This window comes from Erpetoichthys calabaricus, chromosome 9 (assembly GCF_900747795.2).
Source record: "Erpetoichthys calabaricus chromosome 9, fErpCal1.3, whole genome shotgun sequence".
NCBI classification, from domain to species: Eukaryota; Metazoa; Chordata; class Cladistia; order Polypteriformes; family Polypteridae; genus Erpetoichthys; species Erpetoichthys calabaricus.
Genome location: NC_041402.2, coordinates 127,822,452 through 127,843,311, shown reverse-complemented (window position 1 = coordinate 127,843,311; position 20,860 = coordinate 127,822,452). Strand labels below are relative to the sequence as shown.

At 38.0% G+C, this 20,860-nt stretch overlaps 1 protein-coding gene across 1 annotated transcript in view; it reads left to right on the top strand.

The window, feature by feature from the left end:
- The window catches only part of cdh13 (cadherin 13, H-cadherin (heart)), a 1,360,987-nt gene that overhangs the window by 1,211,880 nt on the left and 128,247 nt on the right, over positions 1-20,860 (top strand). Inside the window, exon 11 of the mRNA XM_028810133.2 lies at positions 8,197-8,339. Coding sequence (XP_028665966.2) covers positions 8,197-8,339 — 143 coding nt within the window. The remainder of the gene's footprint in view (positions 1-8,196; positions 8,340-20,860) is intronic.

Genomic DNA, 20,860 nt, shown 5'->3' with positions numbered 1-20,860 from the left:
TCAGTCTGGTAAAGGTTATAAAGCCATTTCTAAAGCTTTGGGACTCCAGCAAACCACAGTGAGAGCCATTATCCACAAATGGCAAAAACATGGAACAGTGGTGAACCTTCCCAGGAGTGGCCGGTCGACCAAAATTACCCCAAGAGCGCAGAGACGACTCATCCGAGAGGTCACAAAAGACCCCAGGACAAGGTCTAAAGAACTGCAGGCCTCACTTGCCTCAATTAAGGTCAGTTTTCACGACTCCACCATAAGAAAGAGACTGGGCAAAAACGGCCTGCATGGCAGATTTCCAAGACGCAAACCACTGTTAAGCAAAAAGAACATTAGGGCTCGTCTCAATTTTGCTAAGAAACATCTCAATGATTGCCAAGACTTTTGGGAAAATACCTTGTGGACTGATGAGTCAAAAGTTGAACTTTTTGGAAGGCAAATGTCCCGTTACATATGGCGTAAAAGGAACACAGCATTTCAGAAAAAGAACATCATACCAACAGTAAAATATGGTGGTGGTAGTGTGATGGTCTGGGGTTGTTTTGCTGCTTCAGGACCTGGAAGGCTTGCTGTGATAGATGGAACCATGAATTCTACTGTCTACCATAAAATCCTGAAGGAGAATGTCCGGCCATCTGTTCGTCAACTCAAGCTGAAGCGATCTTGGGTGCTGCAACAGGACAATGACCCAAAACACACCAGCAAATCCACCTCTGAATGGCTGAAGAAAAACAAAATGAAGACTTTGGAGTGGCCTAGTCAAAGTCCTGACCTGAATCCAATTGAGATGCTATGGCATGACCTTAAAAAGGCGGTTCATGATAGAAAACCCTCAAATAAAGCTGAATTACAACAATTTTGCAAAGATGAGTGGGCCAAAATTCCTCCAGAGCGCTGTAAAAGACTCATTGCAAGTTATTGCAAACGATTGATTGCAGTTATTGCTGCTAAGGGTGGCCCAACCAGTTATTAGGTTCAGGGGGCAATTACTTTTTCACACAGGGCCATGTAGGTTTGGATTTTTTTTTCTCCCTAAATAATAAAAACCACCATTTACAAACTGCATTTTGTGTTTACTTGTGTTATATTTGACTAATGGTTAAATGTGTTTGATGATCAGAAACATTTTGTGTGACAAACATGCAAAAGAATAAGAAATCAGGAAGGGGGCAAATAGTTTTTCACACCACTGTATATATATGTTGATATGTGTATATATATATGTATATATATGTGGATGTGTATATGTATATATATACAGTATGTAGATATGTGTATATGTAGATATGTATATATATGTATATATGTATATGTGTGTGTGTGTGTGTGTGTATATTATATATATAAAAGACAGCAACACTCATAACAATGACAACACAATTACATTGACAATTATGTTACGTTATTTTTAAAATGTTTCCTTTTCTTTTTCATAACCTCTTTAACACACTACTTCTCCGCTGCGAAGCGCGGGTATTTTGCTAGTATATATATATATATATATATATATATATATATATATGTAGATATGTATGTATATATATTTATATATATATATGTAGATATGTATATATATATATATATATATATATGTGTGAATGTATGTATGTATATATGTATGTCTATATATATATATATATATGTAGATATGTATATATATGTGTATATGTACATTACTAACCGAGAATGGTAAACCGGATGGACGCAGGGACATCCGGCCATGGGCTGTAGACGCAAAAGACGTACTGCGCAGGCGCCCAAAGAAATGAGGCGCCGCGACCACAGAAAAAAGGAGTCAAAGAAATGAGGCGCCGCGACCACAGAAAAAAGGAGTCAGCACAGAAAAAAGGAGTCAAACGACGGCGACGCACACAGCGCCGCACGAAACCCATTGCACACGAAACTAGCACACAAAAAAAAAGAAGCCGCTCGCGCCCCACAAATCCCACACCCACCTCCAAGCACCCCCCCCCTTACAGGCAACGGACGGGACACACACAAAGAGGAGGATTCAACAAGCCCCTGGCACACAAAAAAAAAGAAGCCGCAAGCGCCCCACCAATCCCACCACCCCCTCCAAGCAACATCACACGAAACTAGCACACAAAAAAAAAAGAAGCCGCTCGCGCCCCACAAATCCCACACCCACCTCCAAGCACCCCCCCCCCCCACAAGCAACGGACGGGACACACACAAAGAGGAGGATTCAACAAGCCCCTGGCACACAAAAAAAAAGAAGCCGCAACCCCCCACACACAAGCCCCCCCCACATTCAACGGACGGGACAAACACAAAGAGGAGGATTCAACAAGCCCCTGGCACACAAAAAAAAAGAAGACGCTTGCGCCCCACCAATCCCACCACCCTCTCCAAGCAACATCCCCCCCCCCCCCTCCTCAGATGCCGGCAAAGCACACAGCGCTGCACGAATCCCATTGCACACGAAACGGGACGCACACAAAGAGGAGGATTCAACAAGCTCCTAGCACACCAAAAAAAAGAAGCCGTGACCGCCACACAAAGCCCATTAGACACGAAACGGGACAGACTACGGACATGGCACACAAAACGTTCACAAAAACGACGATTCAGACCCACAAACACACTAACATCAATAAGAAGTGACACCCAAAGTCCCATTTCTGAAGGAACCGTCCGTATTAAACATACGTCATCTCAACACCTTCACACTATGCAGCATAGGTGGATCTCCTTACAATGAAGCACTATTAACCGTTCAACTGCAGAAAAGGCTCCATATTAACAGTGAGTGCGATCCTCCTTATTACTTATCCATATTTCTCATGCTGAAGAACAAACAAGTCATGAATACACGATCACGGGCATGAAAATTCATTGGGATTAATGAATGTCATTTGCAATCATTGTCATTCACTTAACTTCCCTGAAGAAACAACTGGCAATACAAGTAATGAATTTACACGATGTTGTCACAAGGGTCAAATTAGACTGCCTCCTTTACATTCATATCCTGCATATCTACAGAAGCTTCTAACTAACAAAGTACCTGAAAGTAAAAACTTTACGAACTGCATTAGATCCTACAATAGTTCATTTGCTTTTGCATATACCGGAGTAAATATCAGGCCACCAAAAGGCAATATACCGGTCCCAATCACAGAAACATCGGTGTCCACTATGAAAATGAACAGTAACAATGCACGTGACATCCGTCTTGCCACACTATTAATTATAGATAAATTTACAATGGCATCCACTCACTTACTCAACACCATTGATAAACTTCTACAAACGTTGATAAATAATAATATTCCCTTTGGAGGAAAGGTACTGTTATTAGGAGGAGATTTTAGACAGTGCCCATGCGCTCAGCTATTGTTCAGTCCACCTTAAAATACGCGACGACGTCATACATAAACAACAAGAGAGCGAACTACAATTAGGGTTGCCACCCGTCCTTTAAAATACGGAATCGTCCCGTATTTCAGAATGAAATTGCGCGTCCCGTTTTGAATCAATACGAGACGGGATTTGTCCCGTATTTTTTTTGTCATTTTTTTTTAAAGCAGCGTCTCATGCAAATCATCCCACACGCATTTTATGAAGATGCCTCCTTTCCTACTTTTGATTGGGTAATACTTGATGTCATCGTTAGTTTGATTGGTCTTTTTAACTGTCCAGTGAGGAGGGCAGGTCTTTTAAGTAGAGTCTGCAAAGTGTTGGCACTGGGATGTGGCACCAGCTGCAGTATGCGTCCCTTATTTTTTTGTATTAAAAGTGGTAACCCTAACTACAATACATATACAGGCACGAGACCTGATTGGTGATAATACGAAGAAACGAACAGTCCGCATATTAACAGTGAGTGCGATCCTCCTTATTACTTATCCATATTCCTAACGATACGATCACGGGTACAAAACTAGACGGCTCGAGTAACGGGACCACAAACACGCACCCGCATCAAAAAAAAAAAATAATTCACGTCGGCACCTACAACGCAATTCAAAAAAATGTTACGCGGACAATTGGCATTGCTTTCAAAATATACACTTAGTACAAAACATACGATATCCAGATCCCGAATATAACAATTGCTTATTACAACTGGGAGATGGTACACTCACCAATACAGATGTACTTCACCCAGATATTATTACAATTCCTCAACCCTTTATCTGCGACGACTTACTTACGGAGATATTTGGAACAGTAATCTCATTAGACCAAATACCCCTTTTAACACAACGGACTATATTATGTCCACAAAATATTAATGTTAATCACATTAATAACCAGGTCATTTCATTACTTCCTCGAGAGGCACGGCTCTTTCTAAGCTCTGACAAACTTGACTTTGATGACGACAATGACCATCTTAATTTACCCTTAGAATATTTGAACACTATTAACCCAGCCGGATTACCACAACACAATCTTAGCCTTAAAAACGGAACAATAATCATGCTATTAAGAAACCTTAACACTAAACAGGGTTTATGCAATGGCACACGTTTAGTTGTCAACACCATGACACACAATGTTATTCAAGCGACAGTTCTTACAGGATCACATGCTAACAATACTGTTCTGATTCCTAGAATTGACCTTACAAATTCTGACCTGGAATTACCTTTTACATTGAAACGCCGACAGTTCCCCATTAAACCTGCATTTGCCATGACCATCAATAAATCACAAGGACAAACCATGGACAAGGTTGGCATCTACCTCTCTGAACCCGTTTTTGGACATGGACAACTTTATGTTGCCTTCTCACGTGTTCGACGTTCATCTGACGTTAAAGTTAAAGTTATAAATGCTCCATGCCAAGGAAGACTCATTCAAGGACAAGACACCATCTTTACTACTAATGTTGTGTACAAAGAAATATTCCAATAAACCATTACACTGTGCCAAGCGCTTTATTGTTTGCTTTCTATATGCATCATCCACACCTTCACACTATTCTATATCTCATTCATACATCTCACTCTTTGTCATGCCCCAACACCAGGGGTTGGCGAGCGAAGCGAGCAGGGAGTGGAGCCCCCTAGTATATGTAGATATGTATATATATATGTGTATACAGTATATATGTAGATATGTATATATATATGTAGATATGTAAATATGTATATGTATATATAAATATGTGTCTGTATGTGTATATATATATATATATATATATATATATATATGTGTATATGTATGTATGTATGTGTGCATATATATATATATATATGTACAGTAATCCCTCGATATATCGTGCTTCGCCTTTCGCGGCTTCACTCCATCGCGGATTTTATATGTAAGCATATTTAAATATATATTGCGGATTTTTCGCTGCTTCGCGGGTTTCTGCGGACAATGGGTCTTTTAATTTCTGGTACATGCTTCCTCAGTTGGTTTGCCCAGTTGATTTCATACAAGGGACGCTATTGGCAGATGGCTGAGAAGCTACCCAGCTTACTTTTCTCTTTCTCTTGCGCTGACTTTCTGTGATCCTGACGTAGGGGTATTGAGCAGGGGGGCTGTTCTCACACCTAGACGATACGGACGCTCGTCTAAAAATGCTGAAAGATTATCTTCACGTTGCTATCTTTTGTGCAGCTGCATGGTGCTTCGCATACTTAAAAGCTCGAAGGGCACGTATTGATTTTTGCTTGAAAAACAAACTCTGTCTCTCTCTATCTCTGTCTCTCTCTCTCTCTCTCCCTGCTCCTGACAGAGGGGGTGTGAGCTGCCGCCTTCAACAGCTTTGTGCCACTGTGCTTCGCATACTTAAGCCAAACAGCCCTATTGATTTGTTTGCCAGAGATTGTTTTCTCTATCTATGTGACATTCTGTGCTCCTGACACGCACTCCTTTGAAAAGAAAGATATGTTTGCATTCTTTTAATTGTGAGACAGAACTGTCATCTCTGTCTTGTCATGGAGCACAGTTTAAACTTTTGAAAAAGAGACAAATGTTTGTTTGCAGTGTTTGAATAATGTTCCTGTCTCTCTACAACCTCCTGTGTTTCTGCGCAAATCTGTGACCCAAGCATGACAATATAAAAATAACCATATAAACATATGGTTTCTACTTCGCGGATTTTCTTATTTCGCAGGTGGATCTGGAACGCAACCCCCGCGATGGAGGAGGGATTACTGTATGTGTATATGTATATATGTATATGTGTGTGTGTATGTATGTGTGTATATGTATGTGTATATATATGTTGATATGTGTATATGTAGATATGTATATATGTATATGTATATATATGTTTACATAACCTCTTTAACACACTACTTCTCCGCTGCGAAGCGCGGGTATTTTGCTAGTTTATTACATAAATTATTGACTTTCATTGACTTACCGTGTAGAATTAACTAAATATTATATGCATTGTACAGGTAAGAAAAGGGGAAAAGATATAATACTGTGAGCTATGTACAGTATACACCTTCTCTATGATCTGTCCATGGGGGACCCTTTAGTGAGCTGTGCAAATGTTTAAACTGACAGTCGCTAAACTGGTTTAACTGGTGCTTAGTTATTTAATAGAGGTTTAGGGCAGGAGTACAGTTATCCTTGAAACAAGCAGGGTCAGCACCTGCTGAAGGAGGAAAGGGATCCACTGGATGGCAGCCTACAGGGTTAGTCTTTGTTTTTCACTTTGGGAAATGTATGAAGAATACGGTTCTGTAACAGAGCAACATATCTACTTTATATACACTGTTTATAAGTGTTATATTAAACAAGGACCAAAAGTTAGACTCCATCTATATATATAAAATCCCTATGTGCATCCAGGTGTCCGTGTGTGGGTGTCTTCTGGTGAAGTGCGCATGCGCGGGGCACGGTGCGATGCGCGATAATACTGTCAGAGAAAGTTAGAGGCGTTTTACGGAAATACAAACCAGTATTACTGCGAGAGGAAATTAATGGTACACAATACAGTGACGGATATTACAGCCACATACAAGCCAGTATTACTGTCAGAGGAGATTAAAGGCATATTACCGACGCGCACGCCTGTATTACCGCCAGAGAAAATTAAAGGTATATTACGGACGTACAAGACAGTATCCTTCAATAAGGGCGCGCACAAAAAGGCGAGCCTCAAAAGGGCGACCTCAATTGGGCGCAGCGAATAAAGGCGCGCGTAAATAAAGATCTGCACCTTTGTTGCTCTTCATATATTCCAGAGCCATTTGAACTAAATTATCTACGAACGCCTTTATTCGCCGCGCTCAATTGAGGTCGCCCTTTTGAAGCTCACCTTTTTCTGCGCGCCCTTATTCAATAGAGCCGTACAAGACAGTATTACTGTCACAGAAAATTAAAGACACACAATACACGGCGGCAGCCCACCAAGAACGGTCAGCTCAGCAAGTAAACATCAACAAAAGAAAGGCTGAAAGAAAGAATAACACGACCAACAAAAAGAATGGGGTCAAAGTCCCTTGCCATTTAATATAGACTGTTCCTACTAATGTTTATGCACTACTGTTCTAGCGCCCGTTATTGTAATGGGCTAAATGACTAGTTATTATGTATTTTTACTTCCAAACTAGTTTTACTTTCTAATGTAAAACATCTCAATAACATCACATTTTGTTGCTTAGGTCTTGCCTCTTTTTGGTGCATAGACATCTACAAAAGAGAATAGTGTCTGCTTATGGGAGTCAAAGATATTATCTGGTGGTCTTGACCATGAAACAAAAAGGTTTTTGTTTAGCTATGCCATCTCATGGACATTTTTTTTCTGAAGTGTGGTGAATTGATTAACACTTGAATGGTTTTAGCTGACATTTTCATCACACAGTTGTAATTTCACAGGTAATAACATTGCCTGCTTACAGACTGGAGTTACCCTGGACAGACTATTATAGAAGATGAGCTTTGTTATTGAGAATATGAGAGGGAATGTTTTTCACTGGGGAATCAGGAGAGCTGCCCCATGAATGGGAGGGACACAGGACCTACATAATGTAGATAAGCTGATAGTGCATACAGGCCTTAATTCTTCATCTACTGCTGTTCTATAGTCAGTTTCAGTTTGATTATATTCCTCAGTTATGGAACAGTTGATTTAACTGACAAGTTAAAAATCACAGTAGCCCACTCAGTGAAAGATAACATACTATTCTGTAAAGTAGATCTTCATTATACAGTACATTAAATGAATGCAAATTGTTGCATTTACAACTATTTTTTTTTTATATGCAGGTTTGCAATGCTTAAGGATCCAGCAGGCTGGCTCAGCGTTCACCCTGTAAAAGGAACAGTAAACACCACAGCAATTCTGGACCGTGAATCCCCCTTTGTTCTTGACAATACTTACAGTGCTGTTTTCATTGCAACAGACAATGGTAAGATATCTTTTACACTTTCTATCAATGAAGCGGATATTCCAATAAGAAGAAATTATGACAGGCTTTGATTTTTTTTTTTTTTTTGCTGACTCAAAGAAAAGTGCATGCAAACCTGTTTTACCAATCAGTCACTCTTGACTTTTTTATACTTTTGCACCTTGCATAATGAGCATAAAGCCCTTAACAAAGCATTCAAGATTACTGTAGCTAGAGTGGAAACACTGTTTCCAGCATTGGAGACATAACCTTAAGAATTCATACAATCACTGGTAATTTTAAAACTATATATAGATGGATTGTACTAATTACACATTAATATGCCTTACTTCTATCCTGTGAAAAATCATGAAAGCTATGTCCATCCATTTTCTCAACCCTCTCATCCGGTCATGGCAGGAAACCCAGGAGACATGAGGAGAACGTGTAAATCATAAATAAATTAGGAGATTACTTACATGAAAATAAAATACTACCAAACATGTGGTGGAAAAGAAAAAGATCATACTGCATAACTAGAATAGTGTTTTTTGAAACTAGAAGTCACTAGAATTGGAGGGATGATAGATACTGAGGAGGCAGCAAAAACTATTTAAAAAGGCTTGAATAATCTTCAAAACTGGGCAAATGTAGTATGTGGAAAATAAAGTTTAATTTAGAAAATTGTAAAGTAATACACACAGAAAAAAGCAAAGAACAACACTAACAAACATGACAATGAGTTAGAGGTGTACATGTGCAGAAGCAATTAAAAAAAAAAAATCTGTATAAAATACAGATTGGGGATCTTAGGTTCAGAATGTTTAATTGACTTGCTAGACTATATCTGTAGTGTTTTGTACAGGTCTGGTAAGCCATAAAGTAAAATAGAAATAGCAGCACTAGAAGATGTGCAGAGAAGAGTAAGCACAGGCATCCTAAGTCTAAAGGTTATGTCCTACTCTGACAGGCTGAGGGGATCTTTAGTCTTAGCTTGTGTGGGCATCTCGTCCAGATCTTTGTAATTCTCAAAGTGATTAATAAAATTAATCCATCAGAATTCTTTCAGTTAAATAGTGAATTAGTACTTGAAGACTCTGGGGGAAATTAAAAGTAAGTGTACTGAAGACTCAGGCCAGGAAGCACTTGTCTCCACAAAGTCTTTTAAGAATCCAATTATGAGTTGTTAGTTGAGCTTTGAAAACTGTCATCAACATATCTGCTAAAATGTATGCATTAAAAAAAAAATCTATGTATTAGAAACACCATTTAGAACATTTGATTTGAAATAGAAAGCATTACTTACTTGGGTCCATTAGTTGTAAAACATTTTGGTTAACCATACTTTATTTATTTTGATAGTCTAATTTATTAAGTTTCCTTATAAATGGTTTAAGCATTTTCATAAAGTGGTTCATATGATGTTTGTATTTCTTTTTATAATTTAAATGAGGTGTTGGCTTTAATTGTAAAGAAAAATTGGACAACATACAATCAACAGCCATGAGGTAAATGATTTAAACTACATACAAGGGGGTGAGAAAATTTATCATATGTTAATGCATTGTTTTATTTTTTATATAATACCTACATATGTATCTTACCCCTCACAAACCTTTTTTTATGAGCATCAAATAATGTTATTTTTATGTCTACTCGGGTAAAACATGTTGAATCCTGCTTTTATTTGGTTTTTTTTTACTAACCTACACAATAAAAAACTTTCTAGCCAACGGCAAAAAGGACAAAAAAGTATCATTAAAATCTCATTAAAAAGGTTCAAAGCAATTTTATGGTTTTGATGATTATTAGCTAAACAATTTTTTTTTCACACAGCATGAAAAAGCAGTCAAATGAAAATTCTGATGTTGCGTAGCAACAAATTATTTGAAAATATTAAAGTACCAGTGCTAATAAACATCATAAAATGTGTCGCAGGTTAACATGACTGAGATCCTGGGCAAGTTTTGCTTAATGAATTTCTGGTCTCACTCACTGGTCCAATCTCCAAAGAGTGTTCAATATATTTGGATTTCTTATTAAATTCATTTCCTATTAGTTCTCTTTTCAGAGTGAGCACACAATCATTTTACTAATTATGAATGTAAAATCTATGACCTTTAAAAACCTAGTAGAAACTTACAGGCAGGTTTGGCCAGGGCCTTGTAATTTAAAATTACATGAAGCATTGACCTGTGTTCATTAATATAATAGCATATGTAAAAAACAATTAATTTACATAATTTTTACAGAAGGAAAATTCCATTTTGTGAAAAGAAAATTATAAATAATTAATTATTCTTTATGATGCCATGTGTTGATAACAACACAACATTCTCAGTCATAATGCCACATGTGCAAAACCCAGTTATTTACTACTTCTAAGGACTTCCAAATTGCTGAAAATAAATGCTTTTAAAAAGTTCATTTATATAAAATATTTTTATTAATCCATGTTCATAGCAATCATTTTTAAACAGACACTGCATACTTAAAAATTATCACAATTCAAAAACTATCAAAGCCTACAAATGTGTCCTAAATGTCGCAGATAATTACAGAACGGACAACAGTGTGTAGTTTTACATTTAAGACAAACGTGTCTTTATCTATCATTATTCTGTTTGTATTTCACGTCTTTAGTGAGTTGGTCATACCACAGTTTGATTTCACATCCATTTAAATCTCCAATATTTTTGTCAAGCCTAATGGTAGAAATTATGTTGCTAGGACATAATCATTGATGTTCCTTCTCCTCACACCATCACTATATTCCAGTACCACGTTGTTACCATTTTTTTTTCTCATCAGACAGAATACACTTCATGCCACCTGCCTTGCAGTTTAACCGTTTTCTGGCTGCAAGTGCAAGTTTTTGTAGTCAGTTATTAGCAGAAATAAAACATTGAGAGATTACTGTAAATGAAACTGGGTTGTATCATAGGACAGAAGGTGTTATTGGATTAAGATTCTGTAATGAGTTAGTAGATCCACTCAGTTTTATGTAGGTTTTCGTTTGGAACCCTTTAATTCCCCTTAAAGTTCAAAGAAAGGCTGTTAAGTTGGTTGGCATCACTGAAGCTTTAATAGTCACCTTTTCATAAACATTTGTAGAGTATATGACTGAATATGGCTTTTTAGATAAACATATCAAATGATATAATATTCATGACAGCTGTCAATTTTATTGTATGTACAATAGGGTCTATGGAATGTAGGCTCACTGACCATAAATACTGCATGCTACCAGCCACCCTAGGATATTGCTTTAACACCTTGATATATTTCATTATATTTTTGTCATTAAATTATAAAAAGATGAAACTACTCAGACCTTAAATATTTATCCCATGTTATTTGACACCTAACCAGTTTCTAATACAAAAACATGCCAAATGCTTGTAGTTTTTATAAGTATGCTCTACATAAACACAGTTATCCAAAAGAAATGCATCATGAGGAGAATGGAAAATATTATCTGGGAAAAGCTTACCAAAATTAAGTAAATTGATCAATGAAAGAGGGTGGAAAGTGTAGTGTTCAGTTAGACAAATCTGACAGAAATTTATATTAAAAGGTGAAAGGTAAAATACTGAACATCTGATGAATCAGTTATTTTTGGTATTGCTGTGTTTTCTATTGTTAAAAGGCACTCTATCTCAAATGCATTAACATCATATTCCAAAATTTGAAAATGATCTGGGTTGGGAGGGTTGTTGCATAAAATAAATTTATGAAAGTTTATTATAAAATAAAAAATACCTTTTCTTGAATGTGAAAGAGCACCTAAAGTACTGATTAATATAAAAAAAAGTAGATGTAAAAATTATTATTAGATTAAATAAACTCCAGGTTAACAGATATAGTTTGAAGTGAGAAGGCCCCACTGGATATTTCCCAAAGGAGGGTACCAGGTATGAGGCACAGGTACAAGACCCATAGTCAGATCCAGGACAACTTTAAAGGATAAGGGCAGCCTAGTCTTTCTGATTTAGATTTGTTGCCATTGTATACCTTACAAGAGCAAATGTGGGAAGAATTAAATAACAGTTATGCATGTTTTTAGGTGAACAGAGTAATAAGCAAGAGTTTGGAAGTTTTTAAATATCTAGTAGATACTGTATTATCATGTTTCAATATACAGGACATCTTGGTTGTTTTAATGTTCCTGCCATTATACCTCAATTATTCATTTTCTCTCTATTATATTAAAAAAGGTTTTCTGTTGTGTCTGTGTTATTCAGCCTTGACCACTCCCCTCCACACCACTCGTCCAATCATTATTTCTAGTGCACACATCCTCTCTCTGTAGCACACCGTGACACTCTGTGTTAACTCACCCTTCAACGCAGTCATTTATGATGGCAAAGCAGAAAAGCAAATTATCTGTTCAAGAATGTCAAATTTTAGATTGTGATAGAAAAAGAGCAACAAGAGCTGATACTGAACATCAAAAAAAAGAAAATGAACAAAAAAGAGCTGCACATAATAAAAATCAAGAACAAAGAGAATTTTCCAATAAACAAAAAAGATAAAAATATCCTAAACAATATCCAAACAGAAATGCAAAAAAGCAACGTTTATAGAATGTACGTTAGATGATATAGTAATTCATAATATTGTTTTTGATGAGGTGTTAATGTAATTTTTTTTTGTTTATTATGTTTTATTACATTTTACTTTTTCAATTCTACTTTTACTTTTCACTACATTTTATTATTCATTGGTAATTAAAACACACAGTTGTAGTGAAATACTTAAGTAACTGATTAACTAAGGACCAAACTGTCTTCCTCCTGTGCACCACATACTCTTCTATATACCATCTCTTTAAATAAAATCACTTTCTCTAAGGGAGGAGCACCCTAACGCCCTTCGAGCAGTTCGACTAATGTAGCTTAGTTTATACGGCCACAAACCTATGGACACCCTTCCTGAGTTATTAGCCACTAGCCATGGTACCTTTCGAAGACAGGTAATAGAATAATTTACAAAAATATTAGCTATTTCTTGCCCTACATGTACCTTCAGCATCTTTCCTCTGTATTTGTGTATGTGTAAACACTTTTGCACTGCCGCTTCATCTCCAGAGCATGTTCCCATAAAGCCTGCTTCTCATATTCTGTCATTATTTTTGAGGCGCCTTTCTCGCCTCCTGTCCAGTTTTATACTTACTGTTTTTGCAGACGACTCTCTCAGCCATCTTTATATACCTTTTCTCCTCCTCATGCTTCTCACGCTTACTCTTCTTCTATCGTCACGTCACCAAGGCCAAACTAATTAATCAGATTGTTCAGTGGGACTGGACATGGAGATCTTAGTGTTTTATTATATAGTAGATTGTATGTATTTGGTCAGTATTTCTTGGGCATGTGTGATATTGATGATGCCAACTTAGTAAGCAAAACAATAAAGTAATAAACTGTGAGTTGTCTACTAGTAATGAGTTGACTGGCATCTATATATATAAAATTCTTTTCACGTTTGAAACGGAAATTACATATGAGCATTTGAAACAGAAATTATGTATGACCACAGAGGAACAGGAAAAACATTCTTAATAAACCTGATTCTTGCCGAGAGAGTGAATGGTAACATAGCTCTGGCTGTATCTTCATGGGGAATCGCTTCTACATTATTAGATGGAGGCCGTACAGCATATTCGGCATTGCAATTACTATTAAACCTCGCTCACGACGAAAATCCAATTTGCAACATACGCAAGGGCTCTGGAAAGGCAAAAGTCTTGCAACATTCAAAGATAATAGTTTCGGATGAGTGCACCATGGCACATAAAAGAGCTTATGAAGCCTTGAACCGAACAATGCAAGATCTCAGAGATCCTACCAAAATAATGGGAGGCACTGTCGTTTTACTCGCAGGAGATTTTCGTCAAACATTACCAGTTATTCCACGAGGGACACCAGCAGATGAACTCAACGCGTGCTTAAAATCCATGCTTCTCCTACGGTCAGTTATATGTTGCATGTTCTCGAGTAGGTACACCAAAAAATTTATACACGTAATGGGCAAACAAAAAATGTAGTATACCTGAAAGCACTGCAGTAGTACTCAATGTATCTTTACTTAAATGTTAATGTTTTACTCTTTAATAATTTATACGCTTCTTATATGTTGTTCAAATTCTTTTATCAAAATACCAGTAACGGCGCACTACATGATAACGTGCAGTGAATACACTTGATTTGAGCATTCGTAGTATTCATCCTTTCTCTGTACATTTAGCATTCGTTTGCTCAGAGGTTGATATTCTTTCTGCTTCCTGAGCAGATCTTCTTTTCTCCACCCTAGCGGCCCGCTGCTTCTCTTTCGTCGGCATCTTTTTGCGTTAAAACTGATTAAGTTAGTTTTTGTGTTGTAATTACTTAGTAAGTTTTCTTTAACCTTTCACTTAATCTGGCACTTAAGTCTTCAATCTGCCTCAAGAATGATTAGCGAAGGTGGTAGCGAATGAGAACGGCGCCCATACGCATGCGCTTCACGGCCGGCCTGCTGTGCGCTGAAGAGAATTGATTCTACAATAAAATAAAATAAAGATAAAAAGAGTAATAAAATCATCATCCTGAAAGCTGATAGTAGATGTCACGTAGTATATGTGTACCAAATTTGAAGTCAATAGGTGAAACGGTTTGCGAGCTACAGGTGATTTAAAATCCTGGACAGACAAACGAACAGCCACGGTAGCATATTATAGAAGAAGATTTTACTGTTTAATAATTTTATATTTATATGCAATGTGCTTCTTATATATTACTTCATATTCTCATATGATAATTATGTTAATAATGTTGTTTATATTGATTTCTATGTTATTGTAAGTGCTCTTTATTTGTTGAAAAATAAAATTGGCAATTAACAAACTTATTTTATAAATACTACATTTAATTTTTTTCCCTTGCACTCAGTGAGCAAAGCCACCGGGTAATCAGATAGTAAAAAATAAAAACTTTTATCATGTGCAGTGCTGCCAAGCATATATGTAATATATATTTTTATAACTTCAGGCCAATACTTTTCAGATTAACATTCTCTGTCAACACACATGAACATGTAAATTATGTCCTTTATCTTCACACTCTGTCCTTTCTCACCTCCTGGTCACATCTCTCCTTTTTGACTTCAACTCTAAGGGGCCTAGTTTTGAAAATACCAGTTTCAACACCAAGTAAACCTGCACTGACATGACCAGAGAGTAGATTATTAACATCTGCCTTTCTCTCCTTTCATGTTTTAAAATTGTTTTCTCATTTCATTTCATTTGACAGAAGATTGCATTTAAACATATATGTTGTGAAGAGCTAGTTTCTGTATGGTTGATTACTATTAATGACTTGCTTTAACTTTATTGGCACTCTTGTGGCTGATACTAACATGACAACTAGGGCATATTTTTTAACTAGAAAATTATTGATCTGCCTGAGGACTGCACATCTTCATTTAGATTGCTGACATTAATCCACAAACCTTCAGTGCAAGAAACAAAACAAAGTACAATTTTGCAGAGACCTCCAGGTGGAGTACTGAAGCCATGTGCAATGCTATTTTTATTGATTTACCTGAAAGTGCATTTAAACAATTTTAATCATTTGTGTATTTCCCTGTTAGCCAATACCTCTTGGTTAAAAAGCAAATGTAGAATAGTATCTGAATATGTAGCATCATAGATTATACTGTATTTAAGTGTCATATTAAAGGAGCTGTTCTTGGGGAAAAAAACAGTACAGTCTTCCTTTTTTCTTTGAAATAAAAAGAATGTTGTAATTAATGACATTTGAATATGGTCTAATGCATTTGCTAGGATAGTATTGAAGTTTAGTTTCCTTGGAAGTTTAAATATAGAAAATAAATTTCCAATAACCCATTTTATTGAACCTGGTTGCAATCTGTAATGTTAGAGTTCATTTAAACATTACCCTCTAAAACTAGTAGTAAAAAACAAAGAGTTATTCTTAGCTGATTTGGCTCTCCTACAATTAGGAATGATGGCAGCTCTTACTTGCAGTTTGATATACAAATAACAAACTTTATATATGATGGAAAAGTTACATGATACATCATTTGATGCATGTACTTGGACACTTCATCATTGATAGAACCTGGTGTCATTGGGTGTTTTTGGTTCTTTCGAACTATCATACACCCTCTTCCAGGCGACCCAGCTGAGGTTGATCAGGCCTCAGTCTGTGTCCAAGTGGCTTACTACAGCACCATGGCTCCTCTCTCTCCAGCCAGAGCCATCCAGAGGCTATTTCTGCAACCTCTAAGTTATTCCTGATGGTGTTTTCCCTGATGATGCCATGGATTCTGTAGACCTTCCACAGAGATTGCACTGTAAACCCCCTACAGCCCACCTCTACAGACAGTCACCTTTCTCCACCTTTGCTGCTGACAAGGTCTCAACCATCTCCTAGTATTTTGCCTTCTTCCTGTCTTGGGCCTCCTCCATCCTCTTCTCCCATGGAACCGTAACCTCAACCAAGATGAGCTGTTTTGTGGCCTCCAAATTGATAGGATTTTTGGGACTCAGTATGGTCTGGATGATGTGAGATGGTATTCTAAGTTTCTTTTCTAGGTTAATTGACAATTAATCCTGTGCTGTGCATAACAGACCAGTCTCACTGCACTGTAATGGCTGCCTTGGCTGCTTTCCCTCCTTGATAAATGCCACAACTTTGGTGGACAAGCGGACACTTCTGTTGGCATCTATCCCCTTGCTGATCTCTCCTGCCACTGACTGAGCATTTGATCATATCAATATAGGCCCTCCCCCAGAGCCTTAGGGCAGCAGCCTACGATATGTTCCAACATTCCCTTCCCTGGACACAGGTAAGGAATGATTATTTGGGCTTGATAGGACATCGTAGATTCCCTAAATCAGGAACTTAATCCTATGGGGGTCTCCCTTCTAGATGTTCCCCCAGGTTATCTTCTGCTGTAAAAACTGCACCCACCTCATCCATGCTCCTTGCTGCTTCATGGCCAATGTTTTGTGATTCCTTTCCTCCTCAATGGTTGCTCAAAATTCCCCCAGCACAAACTCCCTTCTCTTTATTTCTGTGGGTAGTGTCATACCTTTCTGTCACGACACTCAAGTCCAGCTCTGCCCTTGACTACTCTTCCCACTTGGATTGTGTGCTGAGGTCGGGCCTCTGCTTGTCTCACAGCTTTGGCTGCTTTCCACATCCTCCTTGTCCTCCCTGTGATCCCTGCTCTGGCCACCTTTGGGTCATTTGACTGAAGGTGCTCTCTCGCTCTAGTGACCATAAACTCCTCCTTCACTGAGCTAAATGGGAGTGTTAGTTTATTGCTGTTGCCTTACAATGCATGCTGCTCAAGCTGTGTGGCAGACCTAACCACCTCCGAAGATGGCTGCTGACCAGTTGCTCAAAAGTTTCCACTACCATGACAGGTATCTCATAGATCAAAAATGGCCAAAGAATTCTTGGTAGGATCCCATGCTGGCAGATCCAGGTCTTAAATTTCTGGGAAGCCCAAACCTATCCATAGCTTTTTGCCATCCCTTTAGCTTGTTGTTTGCATCTTTGATGGCTTCTGTGTCTTTTAGACTACAGTTAAACGCCTTGCACAAGCTCTTCACTGACCACTCTGGCATGGATGATATCTGTTCTCCTCCCACTCTGAAGTGGTACTTTCCCTTTCTTCAGCACCTTTCACCTGGACTTTGCTGACTTAAACCTCATGTGAGCCCAGGTCAAAAGACCTCATTAACCTGTGGATTTCAGTTACAAACACAGCACCTGTGTTCACCGCTTCAGAGGAAAGGTGAGGTTTCATGAATAATTTGCATCTTCTTTGGAAGATCTACTAAAATGTTTGCTGATTGTGTACTATACTACTATATCGAGGTGAGGTTTCATATCACTGGGAGAGGCCAATTTTCACAAGCTGTGTTAGATGCTATGATTTTTCTGTAATGTTGTTCCATCAGCTGTGTTTCTCTGTTGAGGAGTGTTATTGTCAGCATAATCATCACATACTAATAGTATAACTATACTGTAGGCTGTACAATTGGGGTGCTTGTTTCAAGGGCTGGGGGGCTTATATGGTGACTATATGGTTGGTTGTTTCATAAAGCTTTATTATGAACATGCTTACCTACCTGATATCAGAATAAAATGTTAATGGTGTTTTCTTTCCAGTAAAGCTTGTAGCCTTGCATGAGGGTGGCTAATTCATTTTCGCAGTAAAGCCCATCAAGTTCTAATCATACCACTGTCAGATATGGTAGATGTACTGAATCTCTGTCAGGTAACCATGTTTGGAATTTGTTACAAGTCTTTTTATTACTCACTGAATCATGTCAACCGTGGCCATTTGGAGTCCATTTACAGTATGTATGTATGTATATATGTATGTATGTATATGTATGTGTATGTATATATGTATGTATATGTATGTATGAATGTATATATTGTATGTATGTATGTGTGTGTGTGTGTGTGTGTATATGTATGTATGTATATACAGTAGAGTTTCGCTTATCCAACATAAACGGGCCGGCAGAATGTCGGATAAGCAAAAATGTCAGATAATGGAAGGTGTTAAGAAAAAGCCTATTAAACGTCAAACTATGTTATAATTTTACACATTACGAGCCTAATACAGTGGAACCTCAGTTCACGAACATCTTTGAACACGTACAAATTGGGTTATGACCAAAAAGTTTGCCAAACTTTTGCCTCTGTGCACGACCACACACTCGGTATAGGAACAAGCCAGTTTCCCTTTCGGTTTGTGCGTGCCGATGATTTCTGCACATGTTCAGTCTCTTCCTGTGCATTCCCTGTGTAGCGTTAGAGAGAGAGCGCGAGAGAGACACAGACAGACACATGCACGCGCAAGAGAGAGAGAGACACATGCACGCATGCACACACGCGCACACACACACACCCACACACACACACACATACACACACACACACACACACGAGAGAGAGAGACAGACAGACAGACACATGCACACACACACACACGAGAGAGACACACACACACGAGAGTGACGCATGTACACATGCACACACATGCGCACGCGAGAGAGACACGCACGCACGCACACACACACACACACGCGCGCACGAGAGAGACGCACACACACGCGCGCCCACATGCACATGCACACACACACACACGCACACCAGAGAGGGCCAGCCACATAATCCACTGTAATCATGTTTTACAACAAAACAACAGAAAAATTTAACTGAAAAAATGAACTTAGCAACAAAAAATAGACTACGCTCACGCTCGCAACTTGCAGTTCTTGTTGCCGATTGATGCGTTTTTTTTTTTGTTTTTTTTTTTGCGGTGGGACATCGGATAATACAGAATGTTGGATAAGCGAGACTCTACTGTATATATATGTATATATATATATATGTATGTATGAATGTATGTATGTATGTGTATATATTATATGGGGCCATTCAGGAAAAAAAGATTGGTTTGTAAATATATAAATTGGTTCAGATATATATATTGGTTCAGATATATGCATTGGTTGAGATATATATATTGGTTGATATACATTGGTTAGGATATATATATTGGTTTAAATAGATCGGTTTAGATATATACATTGGTTCAGATACATCCGTTCAGATATATATATTGGTTGAGATACATCCGTTTGGATATATAGGTCGGTTCAGATATATACATTGGTTTGAATAGATCGGTTGGGATTTACGGGCAGGCACAATGCGGCCACCAAGTTTAGCATCTCCCTTTCCCTTCATCGTTGCTTCAACATTGTTGTCATTATTGTGCATATTTTATACAAGTAGCATATGCCAGTCTGTCACGTTTTGTTTCGTATGCCGTCTTGGTTGGGGGTCCTCGATTTCAAAGCACTTTTTTTCCTTTCATTATTTAAAACACTCGCTCAGATACCCACCTACTCACTCGCTCCGTCCTGACCCGGCTCATTGTACCAGCCCCACTCGCTCCCTCTTGTCCCTCCCATGACAGATTCGTCTCAAAAGCCGAGTTACCGGAAAGCATTGATCGCAACCTCAGTACGCCCCATTTTTTCACCCCATGAAACGCTGGTTTATCATTGACGGAAAGCCGCCCAGTGATTTCTGTTATCCCGTATTGGAAGCATTTCATTCAAGGGCGATCTGCTTCAGCAAGGAACTTAGTCTCATTTGCTGAAAGGATAATATGGAGGAAAACACTGGAGTTGCTCCGTTTATTTTAAATGTTGATCAGGGATCAGAATGACCAGAATATTCCTGCTTCGCAAAAAACTGTTATGTAACTGTTTATATAGTAAAACTGACAAAACCACACACACACACTCAGACTCACAAATTGTGGGTCGCACAAACTACTGATTAAGCGTATCTGTCAGGGGCGATCATTTTTTACAAAAAAAAATAATAATAGTAATTACTTACCCTCTTTGCTTCAAAGTGGCTTTTTAAAAAACCTTTTTGATATTATTTATTTATGACAGTTTAAAATAAAAAAGTAATGCTCAAAATTATAATGCCCCGTAA